The 26416-nt window shown below is 41.3% G+C and overlaps 1 protein-coding gene across 1 annotated transcript in view; it reads left to right on the top strand.

The window, feature by feature from the left end:
• mpped1 (metallophosphoesterase domain containing 1) overlaps nucleotides 1-26416 on the top strand; it is a 100882-nt gene that overhangs the window by 12282 nt on the left and 62184 nt on the right. The window contains exon 4 of the mRNA XM_086268448.1: nucleotides 21228-21453. Coding sequence (XP_086124574.1) covers nucleotides 21228-21453 — 226 coding nt within the window. The remainder of the gene's footprint in view (nucleotides 1-21227; nucleotides 21454-26416) is intronic.

Here is a 26416-nt window from a genome sequence, read left to right on the forward strand (position 1 = left end):
GTTGCATGAAGTGCTTTGAGTGCTGGGGTAAAGTATAAGAACAAGCCTACGGTTTGTCCTTTGTTGTCTTTCCAGAGGATACACCAAACACCTTCTGGCAGCTTCCCTCACCACTTCAGCTGTTCTTACCACCCGAAGCCTTTCTCGACTCCTCCCTGTACTCTCTGAGACATTCTTCCACAACTCCCAACATGTAATCTTTGCCTCACCCTTTATTTACTTACTCTCCTCGACTTCCAGAGCCAACCCAACGATCTTCCATTTTTCTTGTCGGCACCATACCTACCCAACACTTCCTCGTCTCTTCTGTTGTCCAATGAAGTCTGCTCCACCCACCACTCTCTCTCTCCTGGGGACACTTTAAAGAATTCCTCTTTCTTTTCTAACTAACGTCCAGCCTGTGGGGGATAAACACCAACAACATTCACCTCTTCAGCCTCCAGCTTCAAATTCATGATCCTGTCTGATCCTCTCTTTGCCTTCACAACTTATATGTGCTCATTCTCTCCATCATATCAGCCAGCTCTCTCCCTTCACCAGTCATAGGCCTTTACTTGCACCTCCACACTGCAGCCTTTCCTTCTCTTTATCTGCGTCAGAACACACGTTCCTCTTCCTTTGTCTTTGGCCAACAGCAGCACAGTTTCCACCGGCATCCTGTTGAACGACGGCACCAGAGGCGGTCGTTGTTAACCAACCGATCTGATACGGAAATCTCATTCTTGATAATCTGCATGTTTGATTGGGTAAAGACTTTATGCCACATTCCTGACACAACTCTCCCCATTTCTGCAGGCTTGGTACCAGTGTTAGGAGGACACTGGCTTGTCTGTGTGTGGAGTCCTGTCAGCCTGCCATCTCAAAACAAATACAAATAATGTTGTTTTCTATCAAAAGGTTGTTTTTATTAAACATTACTGAAACATATCCTCACACACAACAAATTTGAGCTGCCTGAAATTTGTTTTCACTCTCTCACTCTTTAGTGCAGCCTGTAACGTACCATTAGGGGTGGGGGAAAAATCGATACTGTGTAGCATCGTGATATTTTGTTTTCTAATAATGTATCGATACAGGGACGGCAGAAATCGATATTTTGTTACAAAAAAAAGTTTTTGTGGACTCTGACTTCAGAGCATGTTGATCCTTTTTCTGAGCAACAATCCTGACATTCCTTCACTGTCCAAATGTGTTTAACTTTTTTTTGGCAGCAATAAACACGACAGTTTACTTATTTTAATTTAAGACATGTTTTATTTTAATTAAGTTTAAAACTTTTTTATTTAATGTAAAATTATTTTGTTTTAATTTACTTTCAAATTCTTCAGTTGCTGAAGGGGCTGCATAGTTTTCATATTGCATAGTTCAGAATAGTTATAATTGTACCAGATGGTTGCATTCAGTTCAGTGGGACTAGACTGTAATACAAACCGTTCAGTTTGTCAACAATAAAACTGAAATGAGAGAAAGACTGAGTGCGAGACTTTGATATTAGATAAAATGAATATTGATAAAGTTTACCTTTATGTACAGAATCTGAATATCGCAAAATATTTTAAAAAATTGCAATAATATCGTATCGTGGGATGTATGGTGATTCCCACCTCTACGTACCATGTTCCCTTAATATTACATAAACAACGTTTATTAATAATTAGTGACTCTTGTTTATATTTCTCTCCTTCCTGTCTGTTAATGGAGTTGTTGGAGTAGGTGTTTTGTTCCTGACGGGTTTTTGACTCTAAACCAACTTTTCAACCTTCTTCTTGTCTGTTGCTGCTGTAGGTGCAGCAGATACAAACTGCAGCAGAACGGACGCTCAGCCACGTAAAGAGCTTCATATTGTTTTGTAGTGGTTTCAAATGACTTAGTGATCATTTACAGATCACGATTAAAGCATCCGTATTATGAAAGTCTATAAAAGTTGTTGTGAAAAAACAGGAGGTTTAGTGCCGACGGCAGAGTGAGTGATCTCCTAACTGCAGCTGCTCTTATTCCCCTCCATGGACCCAAGCGTCCGAGCAGTGAGCGAAGTCTCAGGTTGGTGCTGATGTCAGACCAGCTCCTTCAAAGGCAGCTCTGCCATCATTGGTGTTAATCTGTTAAGTTCCCCAAACCTGTTGTTTTTAATGGCTTAGAACTTATTTATCAACAATAATCTGTAAATTATTTATTAATAATAATTAACTTTATTATTTATTAACGTTTTATGCTTTGTCAGCGCCATGTAAATCAAATAATCATGAAAGTTAAGTTTAGTTGGCAAAGAAATTCCTGCCGTGCGTCCTTATATTCTTACACCCTTTGTTAAGAAGAAAGTAAAGGAGCCTTTAGAGAATTCAGACTTGTTTTCTTTGACTTTTGCTCTGCTGGAAGCTTCTTATCTCTGTACTGACTAAGGAGCGCGTGTAAGTCTTATCATCACCACGTGAAATCTGTTGAAACAGGAAGAAGTAACCTCGCACGAAGCTGAGCAACAGCGGAAAAAAAAAGTTCAGTGTTCGAATCTACAGAAAAGGCAGAACAGTTCCTGCTATCGCTGCCTTCATCGTCGTCATCCACACCTTTCCCCGGTGAAAATCACGCCAGGAAAAGGTGCGTGCCCGATGGCGGGTGCGTGTAAAGCTGTCTGAAGGAGGGAAGCAGACAGTAGAGGGAGATAAGGGGAGAACTTGTTGTCCTTCGCCTCCTTCCTCGCTCACACACACGGGAGCTGTGGGGCGCGCGAGATGTAAATCCGCTAGCCTGCACTCCAGCGGTGAGAGAGGCGACGTAAGAGACGGGAAAGAAAAGATAAACTGAGCCAAATGCGCCTGCTGCTGCCTCTGAAGTCAGTCTTTCCTCTCTCCATCCCTTCCTGCTCCGCTCTCCCATTATTTCCTTCTCCTCTGCAACCCCGCCACCTTCTCTCCACTGCTGATATAAATATTTATAATGTGGCTATTCCTATTCTTTCTGTCCTTTTCATTCCCTCCTGTTCCCTGTCTCTGTCACACGGATGTTCTGTAGATGAATGTAACTCCTGCTGTTTAGTGTGTGCTGAACAGATTTGCTGGGAGATCAGGTTTAGCGTATTGATTTGGAAAGAGTGTCTGTACAAACTTCGGTCAGGTGTTACCATCTGCTCCCAAACTTTCTGCTCTTTCATCTTTTCCTCTCCTATCAATCTTTGCTTTTTTCTCCCCCATTATTTGTCTTGTTCCTTTCCCTCTTCCCCCTTCTCTATCCTCCTTACCTCCCTTTCTGGTTCCACTCCTTTCTCTCCAGCTCTTATTTTTCTCAGCTCTTATTTTTAGCAGGAAGTCAGTTGGCTCTTGGGGCTGCTGGCAGCCATTCAAGGCTTTCTCAGAGATGGCAAATGTTGCAGGAGAGGAGAGGAGAGGAAATTCATGCAGGGAAAGTGGTGGGAAGGTAAGGGGATGACAGGGAAGGAGAACGCGGAGGTTTAAAAATAATAGGGAGCAGAGCAAAGTGCCCATGTGTCTCCCCAGAGGGATACTGCCTTACTTTGGTAAACTCGCAGCTCATGGACCTGATGCCACACTTTTATTGTCGTGGTGATCCATCCTGTCAGTCAGTATATAAAGGATCTAATGCTTCATCTCATTTACCTTTATTTATTTATGTCTTGATTTATTCATTTATATTTCTCAGGGCTTATTAGTGTAGCAGAAGCCACCAAACACTCTTTGGTACTGTGCCCACATCCATCACAGGATGTGCAACGCTTGAGCAAAGTCATTGTTGCTTTTGCAGCAAATATTCTGGCCTGCCTCAGTCAGATCTTCACATTTCTCTGCAAATTCAAATTGTAACCCTTGAACAGAGTAATCTGCTCTCCACAAAAGCCCACAGCTTTACCTCTGACTTCACTAAATAAACACTTTGAGTTCATGTATTGTACAAGCTCTACATTCTGCATCAGTGTTGCTTTTTGTAAGACTCACATCATCTCTTATAAATGTCTGTTTTAACATCATTAGCGCACATGTACGTACATACGTACATTTTAAAAATAAATAAAAGTCTTCAAAAGTCTGCTAAATAAATACAGCGAAGTTGTGATTTCTCCAAAACTGGAACAAACTGTGAGCCAAACTCTGATGCTGCTCACAGACTGGGCTGGATGTGGCCCAGAACCAGAACTCTTTACTGGATCATAACTATTGCTTTAGTAATGTGTGGATCAGTGTTTCAGCTGATGATGAGTTTAATAATTTATCATTCTATAGCATCTATGTCTATAATATATTGTCTTCATCTATAATATCCAGGAATTTATATTTATAAATAGTACATAAATATAGTAGCATATACAATGTCAAATATTTGCCTAAAGGATGATTAGCGGTCGAGGCACCAACATTAATAAAAAAAAAAGTGGGTCCAAGTCCAACAGACTTACTTTACTTTACATGTACTCGAGTACAGTTCAGTAAAGTTACCCCATGGCCTCGTCTGCTCATGCACCTGGTGCTGAATGACTAATGATGCTGTTCCTAACTGACATAACTACATATACATATACTTTTAATGTTAAATCCTGTGCAAACATCACACTGAGCGCTAAATAAGAGTCAGTCCATTTACCATGAACTAAAATTCTCCTGACAAAATGAATGCACAACTATTGGTCACTCTGTTTTTTATGCAAGCACAATGTGCATGCTGAAGAGCACTGATTAATAAAAAAGGACACGTTTAAGTGGAGCTGAAAAGCCACATTGGACAGCTTTTCAACTGGACTGCTGTGGGCGGAGATGTTTGCAAGGAACAGGTGAGAGGAGCGAGTGAATAAATTGGGGAAAGTAAAAAAAAGGTTAGAGAGGGTGAGAGGCAGACCTGGAGCTTGTGAGCAGCGCACTTCAGTCCAATTGTCTCCAATAATGGTCTCTTTGATCAGGCTTTCAGCGCTAAGCCGTGCCTGCGAACACGCGCGCCGTAGCAATGATCCACGTGGATTTCGTAAGCTGAGGCAACCCTAAGTGTTTGCGTGTTTGTTTGTGTGCGCTGCCCTCGCTGTAGGCTTGAGTGGCATTTTTATTCATGCCATGTGATAACGGGATCTGGCAGAGCAGAGCGGGAATGTACTGCAGTGAGTGTCGAGTGTTTAAATATGGATCTCCTCTTGCTTTGGTGTCGACTCTGGGTCAAGAGAGGAGCAGCTTTAATTCTTAAAGGCTTTGTTCTCACTCTTTCTTTCCTTCTGTCTGCTTTTTCCTGATTGACATCAGTGACTCTCTTACACTTCCTTCAGATTCACCGTAGCAAAACACCGTCCAGTTGACTCACAGCGCTTTAATAGTTCTACACATATGCAGGTTGCATAAAAAATTATGAAATGTCCTCTTTTTAAAATTCGTCTGAGGTAAAAAAAACAAAACATTAATCAGTTCGTACTCATTCCACCTTTTATGCACACCTCGGGTCTTTTGTAACCTGGGACTACATTACAGCCTGTTAAATTTATTCATTTCATTAAGTTGAGCACATGGCTTCTGGTATTCTTCAAATTACTGTGCTGCTAATGCTCTGATATCATTAATGTTTTTAATGTAATTGTTTTTTTTTTTAATTTTGTTTCACGCCACTATTTAGCCATCAGTGCATTTTTCATCCCGTTATATCGCTGCTTTGTCTGTGTTCATATATATGAATATATCAGCTTGTTTTATTAGCTCGTTGATACCACAGCTGTTCACCACAATAACCCTTGAAATGCACGGGACAGAGGTAGCAGTGCCGCTTCAAAAACAGCAGGAGCATTTCAGAAGTGCTAAATATAAAGTGCGGTAAAGAAGTTTCCTAATCACAGACTCTTGCATCAGGCTGAAGGAGCAGGAACAGGCAGCCAGCAAGCTTTTCTACAGTTCACCTGTTTATGCTTCATGGTGAAGCAGCATAGAGCAGATGAGACAGCCACCTGCTGAGACTAAGGTGAAGCAAACTTTGTTTGTGCTTTATAAATGAGGTCTGACACGCCCTCGTGCAGATACAAGACAGTGAAGCTCAGATGATGATGTGCAAAGAGGAGATGTGATAACCATTTGCTTCAATGTTACCATTCAACATCTCACCGGCCACGTCTTTGCCTCCATCTGTGGTTGGACTGAAAAGGAGGGTCGGTGGGAACAAAAACAAACAAACTGGGATGAAAGTCCTTCATGACTGGAAGGACCTGCAGAGATGGGCAATAACACAGTGAAGGACACACCTCCTCTGTGAGATGTTATCGGCTTTTTTTATTAGATGCATTTTTAGGTAGTGCTTCTTTAAAAATGTATCTTTACTCTTATTAGACTGTACAAAGAGAAATAACCCAAGTCTTCATCCTGCTGCTGCCTCAGGAGCGCTGGATTTGTGCCCCCCCCTCTCTGACTCTAGATTGCGAGGTCCACAGCCTTTAGCATCTTTGTTACAGCTCTTAATTTAGCGCCTGCTCTATCTGTTCCCCTTTACTGCTGAATAATAGATAAGCGACGACCATGATGCGATTGCCGTGTCGGCACTTTAAATGCAAGTGTGTGTGTTTTATTTGCCTGGCAGAGCGAGAGGGTGTCTGCTGCTCTGCACCTGCCTCCGCTTGCCTGGGTGTGTTTTATTTTTATGCCCCTTCATCTCCAACCTTTGTCAGGTGTTGAACTCCTCAACCCTTTCACCTCCCCGCTGGATCTCTTCTTTACCGCCTCTGCTGCCCTCGTTCGTCTCTTAGCTTTCTCTCTTTAGCTCTCTAACAGCGAGGTTATTAAACTTTCATAGCTGCTGCCTTTTTCTGGTCTGCTCTTCTCTCTTCCTTCACTGTTCATTCAATCCTTATTTTGCCACATTTCTCACCTTTCCTTTGTCTTTTTTTCACCTCTTTTTCTACGTGTGTTTACTCAGCAGTGAGTGCTGCTGGAGGAGATCATAATGAGGAGGTTTGACACTCTTATTGAGAAACTCAACAGAATTTCACGTGACTGTAAATTTAGGCAAACCTTTTCCCATCTGTCCCTCGCTGCTTTTATATCAGGGAGGGAAGAAGATGCAGTAGAATGCGCATCTTTTTCTTTCAAATAAGTTTCTTTTTTCCCTCTTCGAGTTCAGATAGTAAACCCTCGGTGGATATTTCTCATGAAATGATGGAAGTCTTTCTCATCATTTCCTAATTCTCTTTTTCCCTTTCACTGTTTTTTATCAGTGTTTGTAATTCGTCGTATGCAAACTGTTGCTAAATCTGTCATTAGTCCTCTCTGTCAAGCCGACAGCAAACCAACTGTTACAGGGTTAAATCTGTAACATCATCGATCTGGATTTTCACCGACTGTAGATGGTGATGTTTAGCTCGAAGCAAAGCCTTGGCTAGATACAGCCTCTAGACGTGTTTGCATGGCTATGGTCTCATATGCTCTAAATCAGTGTTTTCCAACCTTTTGGGGCCACAGCACATATTTCACATTAGAAAAATCACACGGCACACCACTAAACAAAAATGTCACGAAAAGCACATTGATCATTTTTCCTGTGTACCCTGTATAGCAGAATTGGCTTGGTTTGTCCCCAGTATACCTCTTTTGCGTTCTTGTGACCACTACTCATGCTAGGGCCTTCATCTGGCTCGGAGTTTTCTCCAGGACCAGGTCAGACTGACTGCTTTCAAATATTGATCCATTGCTATTACACACTGCATGCCAATTATGTCATTTCTTTTTCGTCTTCTTCTGTTTTATTGGCAGTTGGCAACCCATTTAATTAGAGCAGTTAGTTGTACTACCCACTAGTGGAAGAGAATGTAATTGATCTGCCCGATACTCATGTCGGTCACTTAGCGTACTAATCAGGTGGAACCAGAGGATCTTCCACGGCACACCTGATCATTTCTCACGGCACATCTATGTGCCGCGGCTCAGTGGTCTTGAAACACTGCTCTAAATGGATGCTGATGGTTCGGGCATGGCACCAGGATGTCTCCTAAATGATGTGTTTTGGGCATGTCCTGTCACACTGCCACACCTGAAGGGCTGGGTGTGTCTGGTTGAACTGCTTTGGGAACTCAGTAAACAGAAAATGTGCACTTTTTTGTGCAGCATTTTATAAAACAGGGAGTTGTGCTTCACAGTTGACAGTGACAGTGGAAAAAACCTCCAGCAGAGCCAGGCTCATGAGTGTCAGCCACCGGTCGCTACCAGTTGGGATTGAGCACGCCATTGTAAGAGTACTCAAATAGGCCTGGTGTTAACAAGCTGTTCATCAGAGAAGGACAGTTCGTGTTCTCATCCAAGGTTTAAATATGACGTTACATAAACCTTGGTACTAAAGCACAATGGCCTGGAACTACCTTCAGAGCATTCCCTGCTAGTCGATGTGGTCTGATGATGTAGCGGCTTTGACGAGAACAATAAAGGTACAACAGCACAGTGTACAAGTGATGTTGTTTAGCATCAGCTAAATTTGGCATCAGTAGAAATAAAACGAAACAGATATGGGACATATGGCGAGTAGCCAGTGGTTTTATTCATCAGCATTCGTCGGAAAAACCCACGTTGCTTATTCTGAAAGTTGCAGCTTAATCTTCAGCCACATTATCCTGGAGGCAATTTTGTAACACTGAACATGGAAGCGGAGCAGACAGGATGAAAGAGACAGAGATGGAGTGTCGGAGAGTGAAAGAGAAGAGACAGACCACCTACGAGGCCGCTTGATGATGCGCTGGATCCGTCTTTGTCGCTGCTTTTATGTGTCTTTGCTCGTGTGTGTGTGTGTGTGTGTGTAATGCATTATGTTCAGCGAGGACATTGTGAAGTGTTAGGAGGTGCTGCTGTACTCAGATAAAATGTGTGTTTTGGATGCGCGGCGCAGTAGGTGGTGTTTGTGTATGCCGTCTCATAATTGCTGGCTGTCTTTGTTTTGCGTCTGCTTGTACGACTGTGTGTGTACATGTTTGTGAGTGTGTGGGGATATGCAGCAGAGTGTGGGCGGTGATTTAAATGAAATGAGTATTAAGTTTAAGCTGAGGTGGGAAGGCAGAAGTCTTCCTGCCATCATCCAATTCTACCTTGTTGCATGTTCGTCCCTTACTCACCTCTCTTTACCTTCCCTGTTTCTTTCTTTTATGTCACTGACTACTTTGTTTCCTCTGACTCGTATCGCACACACACACACACACACACACACACACACACACACACGCACACGCATGCGCGCACAGACGCTGTAAAGGAATTACAACTGATCCAGGCTGAGTCTTTAGCTTGTTTGTCTTTGAACATCATTGCTGTTGCCTCTGAAGCTTCCCTTTGAATTATTGGAATTCTGTTTATGCACACACACAGAAAGGCTGGCTGAAACTGCACAGTCTGGCTGTTATCTCTCTATAATTTATACATAAAGAAGACATATATATATAAACACACAGGCTATTGACAGAGATTGGTATGCAGGTGTAATCCTGGTTGATTACACCTTGGAATTTTAAGAGAATTCCATTGCTACAACCATGGCAGATACGCCAAGAAATAAGAGCAGTAAGACAATCAGAGATGGTGCAAAAAGGCCAATAAAAATCTATACAGGAACCACAAACGCCCAAAATGCTGGTACCAAGCCATAAAAACAGAACAATAAAACTGAGATTTGTAGTATTACGATTACAACTTTAATACATCGTCTATTCACGCTTTTCCACTTTATTTTACTTTCAGAGGGATGTAACTTTTATACAATATACAATACAGTGACAGTATCTGATACCACATACATTAGATATTTTACGTTTATGGTACAAGAGTCCAACACAATCTGCCAATTTGTGCTTATCCGATTACTGCTTTCAATAAAACATTGACAGAAACCTCCCAGCATTATAAAGCCTTTTTTTTACCTCAATTAATTCTGACAGAGAAGTTAATTATATCAAAACCATTATTAAAAGTAGCAATACAAGAAAGATATAAAACTCCATCACACGAGCTATTGTTGTTGGCCTGCTCATGGAGCTGTAGCTGAGTGGGCTAAGGTGCTGGATTTAGGCTCCAGGCATTTTGATGGCGTGGGTTTCAGTCCCGTCTATTTCCAAAAATACTTAACTTTTTACACTTTTTGAGTGGGGGTCGCAAGCTCGATTCCCACCCACTATCCAGTAAGGGTCCTGGCTAGACCCTCCCCATGCTAAAAAAAACCCCAAGCCAGTCTGCAGCCTGTATAAATAAAGGTTGTTTGTTGAGCTCGGGGGGGGGATATTATTATGAAAAATGAAAACAGGAATGATGGTTACATGTTTAGCCCAGCAGTTATCAGATCAGGTTTTTGCAGAACATAGACTGTATATTAATAATGGACACAGTATCCTGATCTAAAAACCTGTATTCATCTTGTTCTAAAAAGATCTCAGGTTGTATAAAATTCATAGGAAAATGGTCTTCAACTGCTTTGTGGTGTGAGCTTTGTTCACTGGGGCTCAGTAAACCACAATGAATATAAAATATTGTGTCTGTTTTATAAATTATGGTTCCCATTAATGTCAGAAATTAGGATAAACTAGGATATGCTTATTAAAACCTTGTCAATCACAAATCAATAACCAGTGAGCTAACCACTTGTGACTGACATACTGTCCTTCTTTCCTTAGTATCTTGTGAGGCATCCACTATATTGGACCACACCCTGACATTTTCAGTCCTGATACTCTATATGCTTTGTGGCGTGATACTGATAAGATGATATTATCTCCACTTATAATTTATAATAGTGTAGTGTTAAACCATCATTACCAGATGCTTTTAGGTGGTCTCCTCTTGGATCACTAGAGTACTTATAAAAGCTTTAGGTAGGCTAATCTCAGCATTAAAGGTGTGAATGTAGCTACTCTGATGTCACCCATTAGTTATGAATTTTACAACGTTCAAATTTTGGCACCCTAACAGTGTAATTTTGTGATATTTGGGTGGTTGGGACACAGATGAATTTGTCAGCTAAGGCTAGAAAGCTTGGTTAGCTAGCAGTAGACAGCTGTACCACAAAAAGATCATATTATAATTCAACCCAGTAGCTACAGCGTCCTGTTGTTTGTACACCTATCAATCAAAGTACCATATATTTCGTTGTTGCAGTATATTAATGACTAACCTCGTATTGTGGATGGATTATCTCAGTTGTTCTCCTGACTGAAGTTTGGTCCGTTTACAGCATCCTGCCATGCGATTGCATTTGTCTCTAACCATCGGGAACCCTCACGTTAACTTTTATCGAGTGGAAAAAAAAGTTAGCGTTCATCCTGCAGCTTCACTGTGTTTATGTTATGCTAATATACAACAATCGTTTTGCACATCATTATATACCAGCTAGCCCAACTTCAGTAACCCTACAAATGTCACTGCTGTTTAGTTTCCTGTCTTCATTTATGTTGGAAGTGATAGCAGAGCTGTACGTTTGAATTTTTTCAGAAATCTCTCAGTCAGAACATGCAATATCATGTTTAGGTGGAAGCTAGCGAGCTAACTTCCTGCTAACTTCTAACTCCGTTAAATGTAATAAATTCTGTTTTCATGGATGCCTGGATGTTAAACTTAATTGTTACACCTGGTAAAACAGCAGCTGGTCATTTTATTAAAGATGAAAGAATTTAGACAGTTTGTAACTCTCAGTGATGCTGCAGTGTTCGTTTGACTTTGGGACCCGAAACGGACGGAGTTTAGGACCCAGATTACTCCGCGAGGCTCCTGTCTAAGGTAGGTAGTGCGGCTTCGTAGCTTACCAAAGTCGTACTAAAACATTTTGGACAGATTTTTGAGCGCCTTGTACCATATAAAATCGGTTCGAGGTCAGTAAGCACAACCAGAATTCCTACATGAGGCGCACCGGATTATAAGGCGCGCTGTTGATTTTTAAGAAAATTAAAGGGTTTTAAGTGCGCCGATACGATACGATAGTCAGACTTGCTCTGGATTCTTTAGTAGTTAATGAACTTAGACGTGTACGAGCTTTGGAAACTGGAGTGGCTGTTTCTTGTTAGCTAACTGTCTTGTTCTGTTACCATGCTTAGTACTTCATTGATGAGCCAAATATTAAAAATACTGACCTGTTTTGGGGCAGATCACGCCATTAGTGTTAACGTTGTGGCAGACAGGCGCATTTTTAGCTCCCAGGAAGAAAGAGATGAGGTGAAATATCCTCCCTTAAAGATGCGTGTTTTAAAGCCTATAAATGCAAAAAGAGGCAATTAAAAAATATGACACAATAACACAGAAAAAACGTTCTCACTATAGTAACCTCACATCCAGTCAATGACATTCAACAAAAAAAATATGAGACTTATATAAGGTGTTTTAGCTACACAAGGCTCATGTGCAAACATAAGAATGAAACTGTAATAATCTGTTGCTTTTCCTTTAATTTAATTTTAGAAAAAAGTTTTGGTTACTGCTTTTCACACACATGCATTCACTCATACTGACACACACACACACTGGTATTGATTTAATCATTTTGGCTTGGCAGGAAACATTTGGCCTCTATTTTCTGCAGTAGCACACACACAGAATTTCTAGACACACATACTTTGGTATTAAGTTATTTGGCTGAACATTTTGGCTACTATTTTTTTTTATATCTGGAGTATACACACACAAACACGCACACATACAGAGATAGGATTTAACTTTGTCTTGGCAGGCAGGAAATATCTCCTTTTTATTTTGTTTGTGCATCCACACAAGCGCACATATAAGAGTACACACACACACACACACACACACACATACACCAATGCACACACAATGGGCAGTAATCCCCCTGTACATGCAAGAGCTTTGGGCAGAGCAAGGATTTTCCTCTTCAAAGAGCAGACCACCCATTGCAGCATCAGAACAATGGTGGCCGAACTCCGGAAGATTTCATGTGGTGGCAGTTGGAGTTACACACACACACACACACACACACACACACACACACACACACACACACACACACACACACACACACTAACAATCTATTCACTCACATATCAAGATCCACAGACATTATGCTTATGCACCCAACTCCAGGGATCAAGCACATCTATGCAGGCTGCACATGCAACCTTACATGCATTTACCCTCACACTGACCACCATTTGGAGTTAATGGAAAGATGGAGGTTTTTGTGGTGACACACAGACAGCCAGACATGGAGCAGATCTGGGATGTGCATGACTGGAGGGGCCAGGCACTCAACAAAAGAGTGAAGACAATGAGTGAGAGAGGATTGAAAAAGAACCAGAGAGAAATAAAGGGATGAAGGGACAGAGGGGGAGACTGAAGTCCAGCTGTTTCCACTCCTGAAAGCCGCCTTGTGTTGCGCTGTTGCGTTTTCTCTGGTCTTTTTGTCTTTAACGCTACTCGACTGTCCCCTCTGCACCAGGCAAATTAAAAGTATTCGATGTTTAAAAAGAGTCACTTGAATTCAAAGACAAAGATATTGGGGTGACAAAGAACATTCCCCGTGTTGTGGAGGTCTGTTGCCACATATGTTAGATTTCCTCCTCACATTGACTCGCACATTTCCACCCACACCTTTTCCTCTTTTCTTTGCTTTTGTCAGAGAAGTAACAAATTCATTCTCTGTTTCTGAGCAATTTGTTCCTTGTGGACATTCAGGATAATCGACTGTATTGTTGAAAGTCTTTCTTTTTATTATTTTCACACTGAAGGCGGTTGGCTGGGATGGAAAACAGATGCAAACACTGGCTGCAGAATCTACTGTGTAACATTAAGCTATTTGGTATTCCCACCTTGTCATTTTGCAGCTTCTTCTGGGGGAAACTTTAAAAAAAATCATCCATGAAATTGAAGTTTAATTCTGGAAAGTAAAAGTGTGTGCGTGAGTGTGCGTGTGTGAGGATGGGGAGGAGGGTATTTGTGTCCAGCTGGTGGAGTTTTATATTTCTGTGCGTGATTTATTCCTCTCAGTTTACAGTTGGCTGTCAAACTTCATGGGTGAAAACTGCTCACATTGCAGAATTTCTGAGGCAACACAGATAATGTTTATTTGTTAGAGAATTTATGAGTGCCCTGTTCCTGTGCTGTTGTTCCATTGTTGTCTTGCCGTCTGTCTTTCTTGGGCTCACATGCATCCACGTGCCACTTTCCTTTATATCTTTTTTTTCTGCATTTAGATGCAGTGATTTAGTCTTGATAGGTGGGTACATATCCTCCCTCGACATCACCTTACCCAGCTATTTTATATAATGCTTATTTACAGCAGAAAAAAATGCTGCCTCCACATTAATTCATCAGTAGTAAAAACTGTTACTCAGTAACAGAATACAGCACTCACACTTCTCTCAATAAATACCTTTTTAAGTGCATTTTGCTGACATGTTCACTGTGCAACTTTTAATTGTAATGGAGAATTTCTTGTGGACAGCACGGTGGCACGGTGGTTAGTACTGTTGCCGCACAGCAAGAAAGTCCTGAGTTCAATTCCACCATCAGGCCGGGGTCTTTCTGTGTGGAGTTTGCATGTTCTCCCCGTGTTTGCGTAGGTTCCCTCCGGGTACTCTGGCTTCCTCCCACCGTCCAAAGACATGTAGCTTGTGGGGATAGGTTAATTGGATAATCCAAATTGTCACTAGGTGTGAATGTGCGAGTGAAGGTGAGTGTGAATGGTTGTCTGTCCCTGTGTGTTAGCCCTGCGACAGACTGGCGACCTGTCCAGGGTGTACCCCGCCTCTCGCCCTATGACAGCTGGGATAGGCTCCAGCGCCCCCCGCGACCCTGAAAAGGATAAGCGGAAGCGAATGGATGGATGGAGAATTTCTTGTATGTTGACAGTGGACATATTTCTCTCACCAATTAGCCATCCCCACACCCCTACTCCATATCTGCTGGAGTACTGTTGTTATGTGTTTTTTGTCCTAAAATCCTGAACTATTTATATCATACCACTGGAACTACATCTTTTTTAGTCAGTTGATGTTTGTAATGTTCTCTTGTTGGTTAGCGCTGGCTCTGTCACTTGCTAGCGTGCTAATTTGTCCTGCTTCTCGATGCTTTACCTTACTTTTAGCTTTCAAGCTAAGGCTAGGTAAGCTACAAAACAAAACTTGGCTTGTGTAGCCAGACTACTGTCACACCACACATATAAGCATTTCTATTTTAGTTAATAGATTTTGAAAGCAACAATCATAGTAGTAGAAAAATGTTTCTCTAACGCTGCGTCCACAAGCGAGTTGCTTGTTGCACATCACTTTGAATCTGACAGCTTGTCACATGCTAACATTTCGAGTCTAATACAGTATATTTACTACAAGGTTGGTCAACAATATCCACCTCATGTTTATTCTGCTTGTATTTGCTCGAAGTCATCAAATTTTCAGTCGCTGCCAGCGTGGGCAACTTAGGAAGCTAAAATTAATTTAATTTAATAATATTAAAGCTTAACTAGCAGGCGAGAGAACTATTAAATAAATTTGAAATATTTTACATTGGTGTTATCTTTTTTTAAAATAGGTATATTAAAGTTAGTATAAACTATTTGTCTGAGTAATATGTTGTAATTGGTGTCTCAGGGTTGTCAAATTAGTTTTTACATTTATTTATTTGCATTTTATTTTGAGGTTAGTTTAGAGTTATTTTACAGAGTTGTTTGTTTTACAAAAGGTTTCTGTTATTTAGTATTTAGTAGCTAATATTAAGTAACTTTTTTCAATTTCTTTTGTTTTGTTATCATAAGGTTTTGGATAAGGTCAAGTTTAAGAAATTCAAAGCCATAGGTAAGTTCAACTCAGTTTTATTTATATAGCACCAAATCACAACAACAGTCACCTCAAGGCGTTTTATATTGTAAGGTAGACCCTACAATAATGCATACTGAGAAAAACCCAACAATCATATGACCCCCTATGAGCAGCACTTTGGTGACAGTGGGAAGGAAAAACTCCCTTTTAACAGGAAGAAACCTCCGGCAGAACCAGGCTCAGGGAGGGGCGGGGCCATCTGCTGTGATTGGTTGGGGTGAAAGAAGGAAGACAGGATAAAAGACAGTGGCGTGTCTTCATTTAACTTAGCAAAGAAGTAATTTTAAATTATTGAAATTTGTCACAAAACATCATTTGTTCCCATTTTTTTGGCAATCTAGAAAAGATTTCACAGCAAAAATAATATTATTGCCAAATACAATGTGAAAGTATACCTGGATGAAAAAATATACAATGGAGCGCTGTTACTCGTGGATTGACCTCCTCAGAGCCTGGACCTCAACATTACTGAAGCTTTGTGGGATCATCTTGACAAAGAATGGAACAAAAGGCAACCAACATCCAGATATCTTTGGAATGTCCTTCAAGAAGCTCTGAGAACTATTCAAAGCACTTCCCTCAACTTCTACAACTGAGTAGAATTACAAACAAAAGAAAGTAAAAGCACCCCTGTGGTGTATGCCTTAAGCATGTGCACCAACAGTAAACAGACAAACTCGATAGATGGGGACTGAGTGACTCGGGCTCTCCCCAGCCATTGCTTATATTGAGAGACAAGCCTCTAGCTCCTTCTCCTATTGTTGTATAATCATTTTATTCTTCATATTTTTATTGTACACGACTTCAAATTTTGCATCAAATTTGTTTCCAAGTCCACCCATCCCTCTATCCCTTCATCCCTCCATCCAAAATATATAAAAATTATTAAATAAAGTTACATATGTAAATGTGCATATACAGCTTTACATGGACAGTTATTGGGGCATATAAAATGGTCATATATCATTAATCAATAACCACTGAGCAAATATGTTTATGTGGCAAACGTGATGCATGCATGCAGAGTTTATTCCAGCTGAATTCATGATATAGATTTCTTTATATTTCTAAATATTTTCCTAGAAAGAAGATGGGGCAAAGCTGTTGCACACCTTTTAAAAAGTTATAAAATGACATTAATATTTTGCCTAAATTATACTGCTCACCTGGGTGATCATTCTTGCAGTCGCATCTAATTTATGGTATAACTGGCTGCCTTGAAGGGAGCTCCAGCAACATCATTGGATTTTACTTTGATTTATTCAGTCTAGCACAGATTAGCTGCATAAACATGATGAGGATTTCTGCTGTTTCAGGAGGAATCACTGCCATGACGTCTAAAGTCTGGGACCAAGGGTCTGTGTGCACAGTAAAAAGGTTAATTAAATACTGTACTGTAACTGACTACAGCGTGACTTTGTAAGATTGGCACTGACACATATCAGTGGCGGTTTTAGGTTGCAGCAAATCCTGCTCCACAGAGGGAGGGATAGGTTGCATTATCCACATCACTAAACCTTTGTTAGGTGATGGACTCATCAAGGGTGTCTATGCTGCTCGCGTTCTACGTTTGCGTGGTGTTTTGGATGTGAAATAGACAAGTTGTATAAGTCCTACAGTGTTATCCAGTTCAAACAACAAATCATATTTCATCATACTTTTTGCTCAGCTCATCTGGTCAGTTCAGTTTTTTTTTCTTTTCTTTATACTGTACTATGAAAAATGTTTGGTCCTCAGCAGGTCTTAAAATTAGGTAAATAAAACCATAAATGATCTACAAAATATGACATGCCTGACTGTGTGATTATTTTGTTTAACAAAAAGTTAAAATGCAGAAACAGTGCATGAAAAACCGTAAGTATTAGAATGGAACGTAAAAGCCGAGTACTGCTAATCAAATATACAGAATTCCTCCATCCATCCATTCGCTTCCGCTTATCCTTACTTAATCAATTGATTATCAATATAAAAGCATTAGCTTTGGCAGTCTGGAGCATTCAGGTGTTTGTTGTAATGCCACAGAGGAAAGACATCAGCAGTGAAGCAGCTGCTGCTGACATCAGTCTGGGAGGGGTTATAAGGCCATTATTAAACCATTTGAAATCATTATCTTACAGCGGGGAAAATTATTCACAGGTCTGGGATTCACTGGGAGTGGAAATCCCATCACTGTGCACTGCTCAGAGAAAAAACAAGAGCTCCTGTACAACTGGGGTCTACAGGCCTCACCTAACATGTCAAAGCTCAGGAAACTACATTTAAAAAAAGATGGCATGTTTGGAGAAAGTCTCTTCTCAGCAAACAAACATGGCAGCATGGCGCAGGTTTGCAACATTGCATCCAAACAGACCGCATGACCTCTCGAACGATGTCCTTTAGACAGATTAGACCAAAGTAGTAATGTTTGGCTAAAATGCATCGTACCATGTTTGTTTAAAACCAAATACAGCAGAAATATCAGCAGAAATAACTCTAACTGTCAAACACGGTGATGGGATATTTGGGCTGGTTGCCACAGTACTTGCAGTCAATCAGTTGACTATGAACCCTTCATTAATATACCAACGAATCTAAGTTTGGCATAGTCAAAGTCCAGATCTGAGTGGACCATAAGAGAGCTGTGTATAATCGAGGGCTGACAAATCTCTGGCATGTAATCGATGGCATGTAAACAGAAAACTATTACTTTACATTATTGCTGTTAAATGTGGTTCTTCCAGCTTTTCAAACACGACTTCTGCATTTTAGCTCAGTTCTAGCTGAATAAACTATAACAAATCGTGTGTTTATCTGAGCTTACCTGATCTTTAAACATTATAAGGACTAGATCATTTTTATGTTTCCTGATATGTTAAAAACTAAAATTGTTCTAAAACGGAAACATTGTTGCTCGTTTTTTAAATTGATTATATGTAAGAAAGCTGCTGAGCATCATTCAGTTTTACTTTTGTTTTCTTGGGCCACAGTTTTCTGCTGGTTTTCTGCCTAATTTCCAGTATTAGAAGGAAATAATTTTGTAGCCTTAGAAAGCCACTGTTAGCTAACTGCCCAGCATAGGATGGCAGTCGGACAGTTTATTACAGCCACAGGGCCAAGAGAAAAGAGAATGCTGAGTTCTGTTCCCCAGGTGGACACAAATACAACAGAATAGTTCGGTTTCTCTGCGTCTTCACAAGCATCAAATATTCTTTCATTATGTGTTTATTCTTCTGTATTCTGTCTTTGTTTCTTCTCTCTTACAGCAGTGATCATTAGTATGACCATCAGCTTATCTTCTTGCAGCCGTATTGTAGTTGTTGTTAGATTTATTAAATTCCCAGCCCCTTGGTGTATTTTTTAAAGAGGCTCGCAAAAACTCACATAAGTCTTTCTATTAACATAACGAAATCCACACATTTGTGTTTCTTGACTCAGGGTGATATGTGTCCTCTTGAAGACTATTCTTGCCGGCCAGAAGATGCACCTTCCATCCAATATTCATTCTGGTTATTGATAAACAGCAACTATGCTCTTGTAGTCTGGGGCTTTCCTTCTAGACCACTCTCCATCAGAGAAGTGCCTTATCATGGGGAGTCTGTGCAAGTTAATGGTGTCCACTGAATGGCTGATAACAAACATGAGCTGTAACCTGAGTGTTACTATGGCCATAATCTGTGTGTAATGAATGAATTCACTATGACTTTTTTTCTTGTACCCCCATTAACTTACTTGAAATTTGTGAGAATAACGTGTGGCATAGAGAGGTAAATGTTAGACTTCAGTAGCCGCGGTGCAGGCTTTGGCATCGCACTTTAGAACACAGGCCAGTTGGCACGCGAAACACATGCCAATTATTGCATCAGTCATGTGCAGGGATTTTATGCATTTTGGAGCACAAATGGAAATTCTGAAAGTAAAGCACAGAATTCCCAGCGGTCCCGAGAGCTTTAATCGGTATATGATTGGTATATGATGATATTTTAGAACGTATTGTTCCTCCAACATTGATTTATTTGGGGATGACTAAGCCTCAGATGCCAAACCCTGAGGAAAAGGAACAAAAAGGAACATCTTTTGATTATCTGTGTCCGTGTGCCTTTGTTGAGGTGCAGCCCCTCATTTATGGGCCTTTTTTGGTGTCTGCTTGACAACTAAACACAAGCCCTTCTGCCAAACAAATTGGAGCTGTGTTAGGGAGAGGGGGCGGCCCAGACCCAAACTGCAGAGATGGGCACTCTTTGACAGCTGCTTTCATCTTGTTATTATTCCTCCTTCACACTCAAGGATTTTTGGGCTTCCTAAAGTATTTCTGTCGCTCTCTCCTTCCTCTTCCACTCGTTTTCTTTTTCTGTCACTGGGCTGTGATTGGCTGTTATGACAGAGCCGTCACTGGGCTGTCAGCCTCTTCTAAAGCTCGGTTTAATTACTCCTTTTCACTAACATGACACGTTCATGCACAGATGCGTGCAAACTCGCACACGCATGGGAAAGTCGCTCGCAAGCGCACACATGCTGACACACAAACCGGCGTGCTCAGCTGCGTGCCGCGTCGTCCTGCCAGCAACAAAAAAAGAAAAAAGCTGCGGTGATTGAACCCTCCGTCAGCCGTTTTACCTGACAAAGCAGACCCCCAGATGTTTGTCAGTGTTAGCTCTCTGTTTCCCGAGCCGAGCTTTGAAAACATTGTGTAGAAGTGTGAAGGCCCGGCTACTGCTGGGTTTGATGAGCTAAGATCGATCACGCGTCCTGCTGTGCCAAGCTTTGAATAGCCAATTATGGCTGCTGAAATAGAGCAGAGAATGCACGTTGACTTGAAGGAGGGAGACTTTGATTAGAAGGGGATGATGGAAACGAAGGGGCTAAAGATGCAGCAGTTATTGCCGTAGTCTATAAATGTTTAATATTCTGCTTTGTAAAGCCAACAATGATCCTCCTCATCCATCCTTCAGATAAAGATTCCCTGACGGATGCATTCAGCTATGCTTCCATTAACAGAAGACAGCAGTGCACTGGGTTGAGACCTTGACTGATGGAGGGAATCTAAGACAGATGTACAGATTTACTCGAAATATAGAGGAAAACAACTAGAAAGCCTTGTTGCATGTGAATGCCAAGCCATCTGAGCTGGGTTTAAAGTTGTCGCTCTCTTCTCCTTCCCGGGTATCTGCCGTGCTTCCCCTCTTTGTGCTGATATCTTCTTCCCGTTTCTGTTTCCCTTCTCTCTCTTTCCTACTCTCTCATCTTTTTCCTCATCATCTCCTCTCCCTCCGCTCTTGTCATTTCTTTCTCTTTCTTTCTTCACCCTTGAAAATGATCCTCCACCACCCCATCTATTTTTCCTTATGGAATTGGGCCTCCTGATCACACTCCCCATTCATTCTTTTCTCCTTTCTTTCATTTTCCATCCTTCTTACCACTTTTGCATTCAAATTTCATTTCTTTTCTCTTTTCCCCTCTTCCCTGTCCATAACTTTCACTACTCCACTTACCCTCTCAGGTACCCTCCCCTACGACATCAAGATAGTAATTGCTGGAAATCATGAGCTGACCTTTGACCAGGAGTTTATGGCAGACCTCATCAAGCAGGACTTCTACTACTTCCCTTCAGCCTCCAAGCTCAAGCCAGAGAATTACGAGAACGTCCAGTCACTGCTGACCAACTGCATCTACCTGCAGGACTCTGAGGTCACCGTGCGGGGCTTCAGAATCTATGGCTCCCCCTGGTGAGTGACTCTTTCTTCATATTAGAACTAGGGCTGCGCGTACAGTATGTGGAGTATTTTCTTAACAAAGGATTGACTCTTTGGTTTTCTTATAGAAACATATAAATCTGCTGACACGAGTCATGCAGTGGTAACTTCAAACGTAGTCAAATATAACAGATTGTTGAAGATTTATAATGTGATGCAATCTGACATGTGGAGGTTGACTCCATGGTGTAGCGGTTTCCACATGCACATTGCACTGGCTATGCTCAATAACACATCCAATTTTCATCACAGCATCCACTTGAATTATGAGTCTACTTTCTTCAAGGTAGGAAAGTTCTTAATATCCCTTTTCATTCTCTACTAGCATATTCTTCTAGCAAGTGGAGAGTCAAAAAACCCAGTCAGTACTGGAAATATCCTTTAATTTACTGTGAATAAAAAATGAATCCCATGTATATTGTAAGGGTCTGACTGGGTCAACACTCAGTCTTGAGTTTGGCTGTTTCTACTTTTCTTCACGTATAATCTTGGCGCAAACCTCAGGCCAGGTAGCATTCAAATAAATAAATGCACTGTACATGTTACACAATGAATGAGAGAAATGGGACTGTTAGTGGTTCAGCAGTTCCTTTCTTGCCCTTTGTCTTGAAGCAAATGCATCTGTCCATGAGTTGGGCTCAAACCTGAAACCGAATTTTGTTTTTATTTTCCTTGAAAAAAATCACAAAAACACATAATTCTGGGCAGCTTTCTGATAAAGCTTTAAAGAGTGTTTTTGCACCAGTTGGATTGCTGAGGCGACATATTACACGAGAAAGTTTATATCTTCATTCTTTTAATTGCTTAACCAATTCACTGTTGCAGAGGGCAGAGCTTATCCCAGCTGCCATCACTAACACAGAGACAACCAATTTAGAATCACTAAGAAGCCTAGCATGTGTGTTTTAGACTGTGTGGCAGGCCCCAGAGCAACCCATGCAGGCCAAATGAGAAACCATCGCTAACACCGCTACCCACTGCACCCCTGTGCTGACGAGCATCATAACAAGTTTAAATTCCTCTGTTGCAAACAAGCTCAGCAATTCATTGTCAGTCACTCGTCTTGTTTTGATCCATTGTCAGGGCTGATGGGCATTTACATGGCTAATATTTTACCAGTCTGTACAGCGAGTATTTTGACATGGTGATCAACAATGTTTGTCCTTTTTCGACCTATGCTAAAGTATGAGCTAATCCCCCCCCCCCCCAACATTTAAAAGAGAGTTTTATGAACTGCAGTTCTCGTCCTCCAGTGTGATTCTTTACAAGATTTTATACTTATGAAGAAGAAAGTTCCTGAGGTCTGAGGGGACCTTTGGAATCACTAAAACTGATCAGTTATCTGCTTCTTTATTTATCTTTTGCTGGATTTGCTTTCAGTTTTGCAGGATGTGATAACATGCATGTGTGTGTGTAAGTGGTTTGATGATGGGCTGACATACTTGATGATGATGATGATGATGATGATCAGGTGTTTTACTGACAGGTTCCCAGGGACACTGTTTTAGTGTGTGTGTGTGTGTGTGTGTGTGTGCGTGTGTGTGTGTGTGTGTGTGTGTGTGTGTGCTGGGTAATTGGTTTGCTGTGATAGCAGGTTCCCCTGACTTTATTGCTCGGGCCACTGCAGAGAGCTGCCTGAGGTGAGCAGAGATAGATGGAAAAGTCAAGAAAGAAAAAGGCAATAGGGAACGGAGAAGTGAAAGCGCCTACGGAGGGCAGGAATCTGGGGAGAGATGTGGACAGAAACGGCGGGACAAAGGAAGAGCGGTGTGCAGATTTAGGAAGAGATTTATTCGGATTCATCAGCTGGCCCTCGCTGGTTTAATGGCCACATGATGTGATGAGTGTCTGTGCGAATGTGTGAATGTCTGGTCATGGGTTTATGCACCCTCATGTCCTCTCGCTTGTCTTGGACTACATACTTGTGTGTGTGTGCGTGTGTGCGTGTGTGTGTGTGTGTGTGTGTGTGTGTGTGTGTGTGTGTGTGTGTGTGTGTAAGCCCCAGGGTGTGTTCCTGCAGCACAGAGGGGCTCCAGCTGGAGGCTCTGCATGTTCTCCCCTTCTTCTGTTTGCTCCCCTCTCACCACCTTCCTTCTTAATGTCTACCCTGATTACCTTTGAGCATCCTTTCATTATTCTTTCTCTTTAATCCTCCGCTCTTTTTTTTCTGTTTAACACCAATTCTCTCTTCCCTCTTCTCCTCCCTTTCTTCACCTTCTGCACGCCTGTTTCCACCCTTACCTCTTGATTTGGGAAAATTAAAGAACCACTCGTCCTTGTATTTCTTTCTCACCTTTCTAATCTCTCAATCTCCTCTTTGAAAGGAATTCGTAGATGTGGCTCTTGGCACTTTTGAATGCTGCGGCACATTATTTCACTGCTCCTCACATTTTGTCCAGATACAGTGGCAGTAACTACTTTGTATAAAGAGCTGATTGTGTTTTCTCAAACAGGATTCTTAGTTGATTGCAATATGCATTCTTAAACTGTAACGTTTTCTAAAACACCAGCGTAACCTACTCAACTTAAAAAAATCATTATTGTTAACTTTTTAGGATTTTACAGTGTAGCAGGATGGTGCTATCACTATGACCTGTGTTACCATAGTGATACCAGTGCCACGCTGTATGGCCTGTTGATCTCCCCACCCCCACCACCTCACACCCTCCACCACAAGCACTGACGTTACTACCTCCAAACTAAATGTACATGGAGCTCACAAAAGGACAGGCTCACACAGAGAACAGAAACAAGTCAAAATTTCACTAACAAGCTTCACATATTAGTTATAAAATGTCCAGTGATGGTGTGGTCAGACCTGTCACTTCAAAGCAACAAGCTTCTGGGTTCCTATGTCCGACCCGGCCTGGGCTTTTTCTGTGGGGCGTGTTCTCCCCGTGCCTGACAAGTTTGCTCTGGGTACTCCCAGAGACTTCCTCCCAGAGTCTAAAGACAAACTTCTAAGGAATTGGCTGTAGATGTGTTAGCCATGTGGTGGACTGGTGACCTGCCCAGGGTATACCTTGCCTCTTGCCTTGTGTCAGTTGGAAAAGGCTCCAGATAGTGGTGGAGAGCTCTTTCAGTCCAAAATGTTTTTAGCCTGGTTGAGATCAAGTGAATCTGATGGCCATGACTTTTGTTTCATTTGATTTTCTTCACATGAACATGTTCAGTGAGCCTTCATACTTTATGGATTGCAGAATTATGATCCTAGACGAGACCTCTGCCATTAGGAAACAAATCATTTATCATACGACACCTTAGAGCAGCTTTATATTCATTTGCAGTAACCAGTAACGCTCTTCTTTAAGCGAAACCATGCTAGTGTAACTTGTTTTGGTTTTTTTATTTGTTTTTATTTTAATGTAATTGAATTTTAATTGGGACCGTCTTTATCTCAGACCAAAAAGAGAAGAGGGGAAAATGAAAGAGCAGAAACAGTGACTCTGTTCTTTCCTTCATTTCCTTCATTTCCTGAGCAGTGACTGGCTTGACTTCTTCATTTCTTTCTGTCACCTATAACGTTCGTTATGCCTCCCATTTTCATCACTTGGTGTGTCTTCTTCCTCCTCCATTCCTCCATCCATCTGGCTTCACGGGCCGTTAACTCCTTCCTTCCTGGGGTCCCTCACTCCTACTTCATCCTCTCCTACTAAGAGGTATTGTGAAGCTGTGTGCTTCCTAGCAGGCCCCTACGGCTCCTCGCACACTCTGTCGTATACACAAACAGATGCACATGCAACCTTTTACTATCCCAGCTGATATTAAATCCTTCTTACTTCCAAAAGCTTCTTAATTTATCTCTTCATGTATTGAAAAATCAGACAGATGCAGGGGCATTGCTCCGTTTCCCCACTTCTGATGCTAATGTGACTTTACAAGCCATTTGTCACAAACATATTGCAGAAAGATGCTCTGTCTGAGAGCTGATGGGACAGAGCAGGAGTACTCATGTGCATGTCTCAGTCTTAGAGTAGAATGTTGAATATTATGGTGGAAGAACTGAACCGCCTCTGTCCCCTTTTTCACAGGCTGACAAGCACCAAAACAAGTTAAAAAAAAAAAAAAGTGAATAAAGATCGATCTACAGTATCTACGTTTGTGTGCATGAAGGGTATGGCTGCTGTCAGAGTAAATGTGACTCGCTGATGTTAGTGGAAGTTGATTTTCTGCGTCTCTTCCTCATCACCACTCAGCCTGATTTCGTCCTCACAGATTTCCTGTGCCAATCTGAATGTGAAGTAACTCTCTGCTCTGAGTCTCTTTACCTGTTTCACATTCTGAGGGGTTAATATGAGCGCTGGTGCAGACACCAGCTGTTCATAGCACCACTACAATACTAAAGGATTATATTGTACACGATGCAGCCTAATCACACATTAATATTATTTCTTATGAAAAGATGAATAGTGGGAAAGTTTGGGTGATGAGGTACAGAGATTGTGATTAGGATGAGAGAAGGAAGACAGGATAAAGACATGTTGTGGAAGAGAGACAGAGGTTAACATAGCCACATACATGACCTAATTATGAGTTCAAACCTTAGTCTGAACTCTGTGTCTTTACTGCTTTACTGCTACGTGCTTATAAATTCATGTCTGAAAGCATTTTTTATTAAACCCAGTCTGCTGTCACCGGCTAGGTTTTCTGTCACCTTTAAACAGAGCTGAGGTCAGATACTTCAGTATTACCCTGTTAGACCACTTGGAGAACAATAGGCTGAAATATTATTATTATTTTTGGTATTGTAATATCAAGCTGATTATCCCAACTTTGACTCTTACAGGCTTTAAGTATGCATGTGGCTCATATCAGCCTAACTTTTGAGTGTACTGTTCATGAACACGCAGTGGATTTAAAAATTGCTCACGGCTATTCAGAAAAGAAAAAAAAGTAACACATGTTTAAAAATCAAGTATTGATTTATTTGTTGTGA

The sequence above is a fragment of the Aulonocara sp. 'chitande type north' Nkhata Bay genome, linkage group LG17, assembly GCF_057382095.1.
Source record: "Aulonocara sp. 'chitande type north' Nkhata Bay isolate Kocher_YH1m ecotype deep benthic linkage group LG17, A_spYH_male_GT1.1, whole genome shotgun sequence".
NCBI lineage: Eukaryota > Metazoa > Chordata > Actinopteri > Cichliformes > Cichlidae > Aulonocara > Aulonocara sp. 'chitande type north' Nkhata Bay.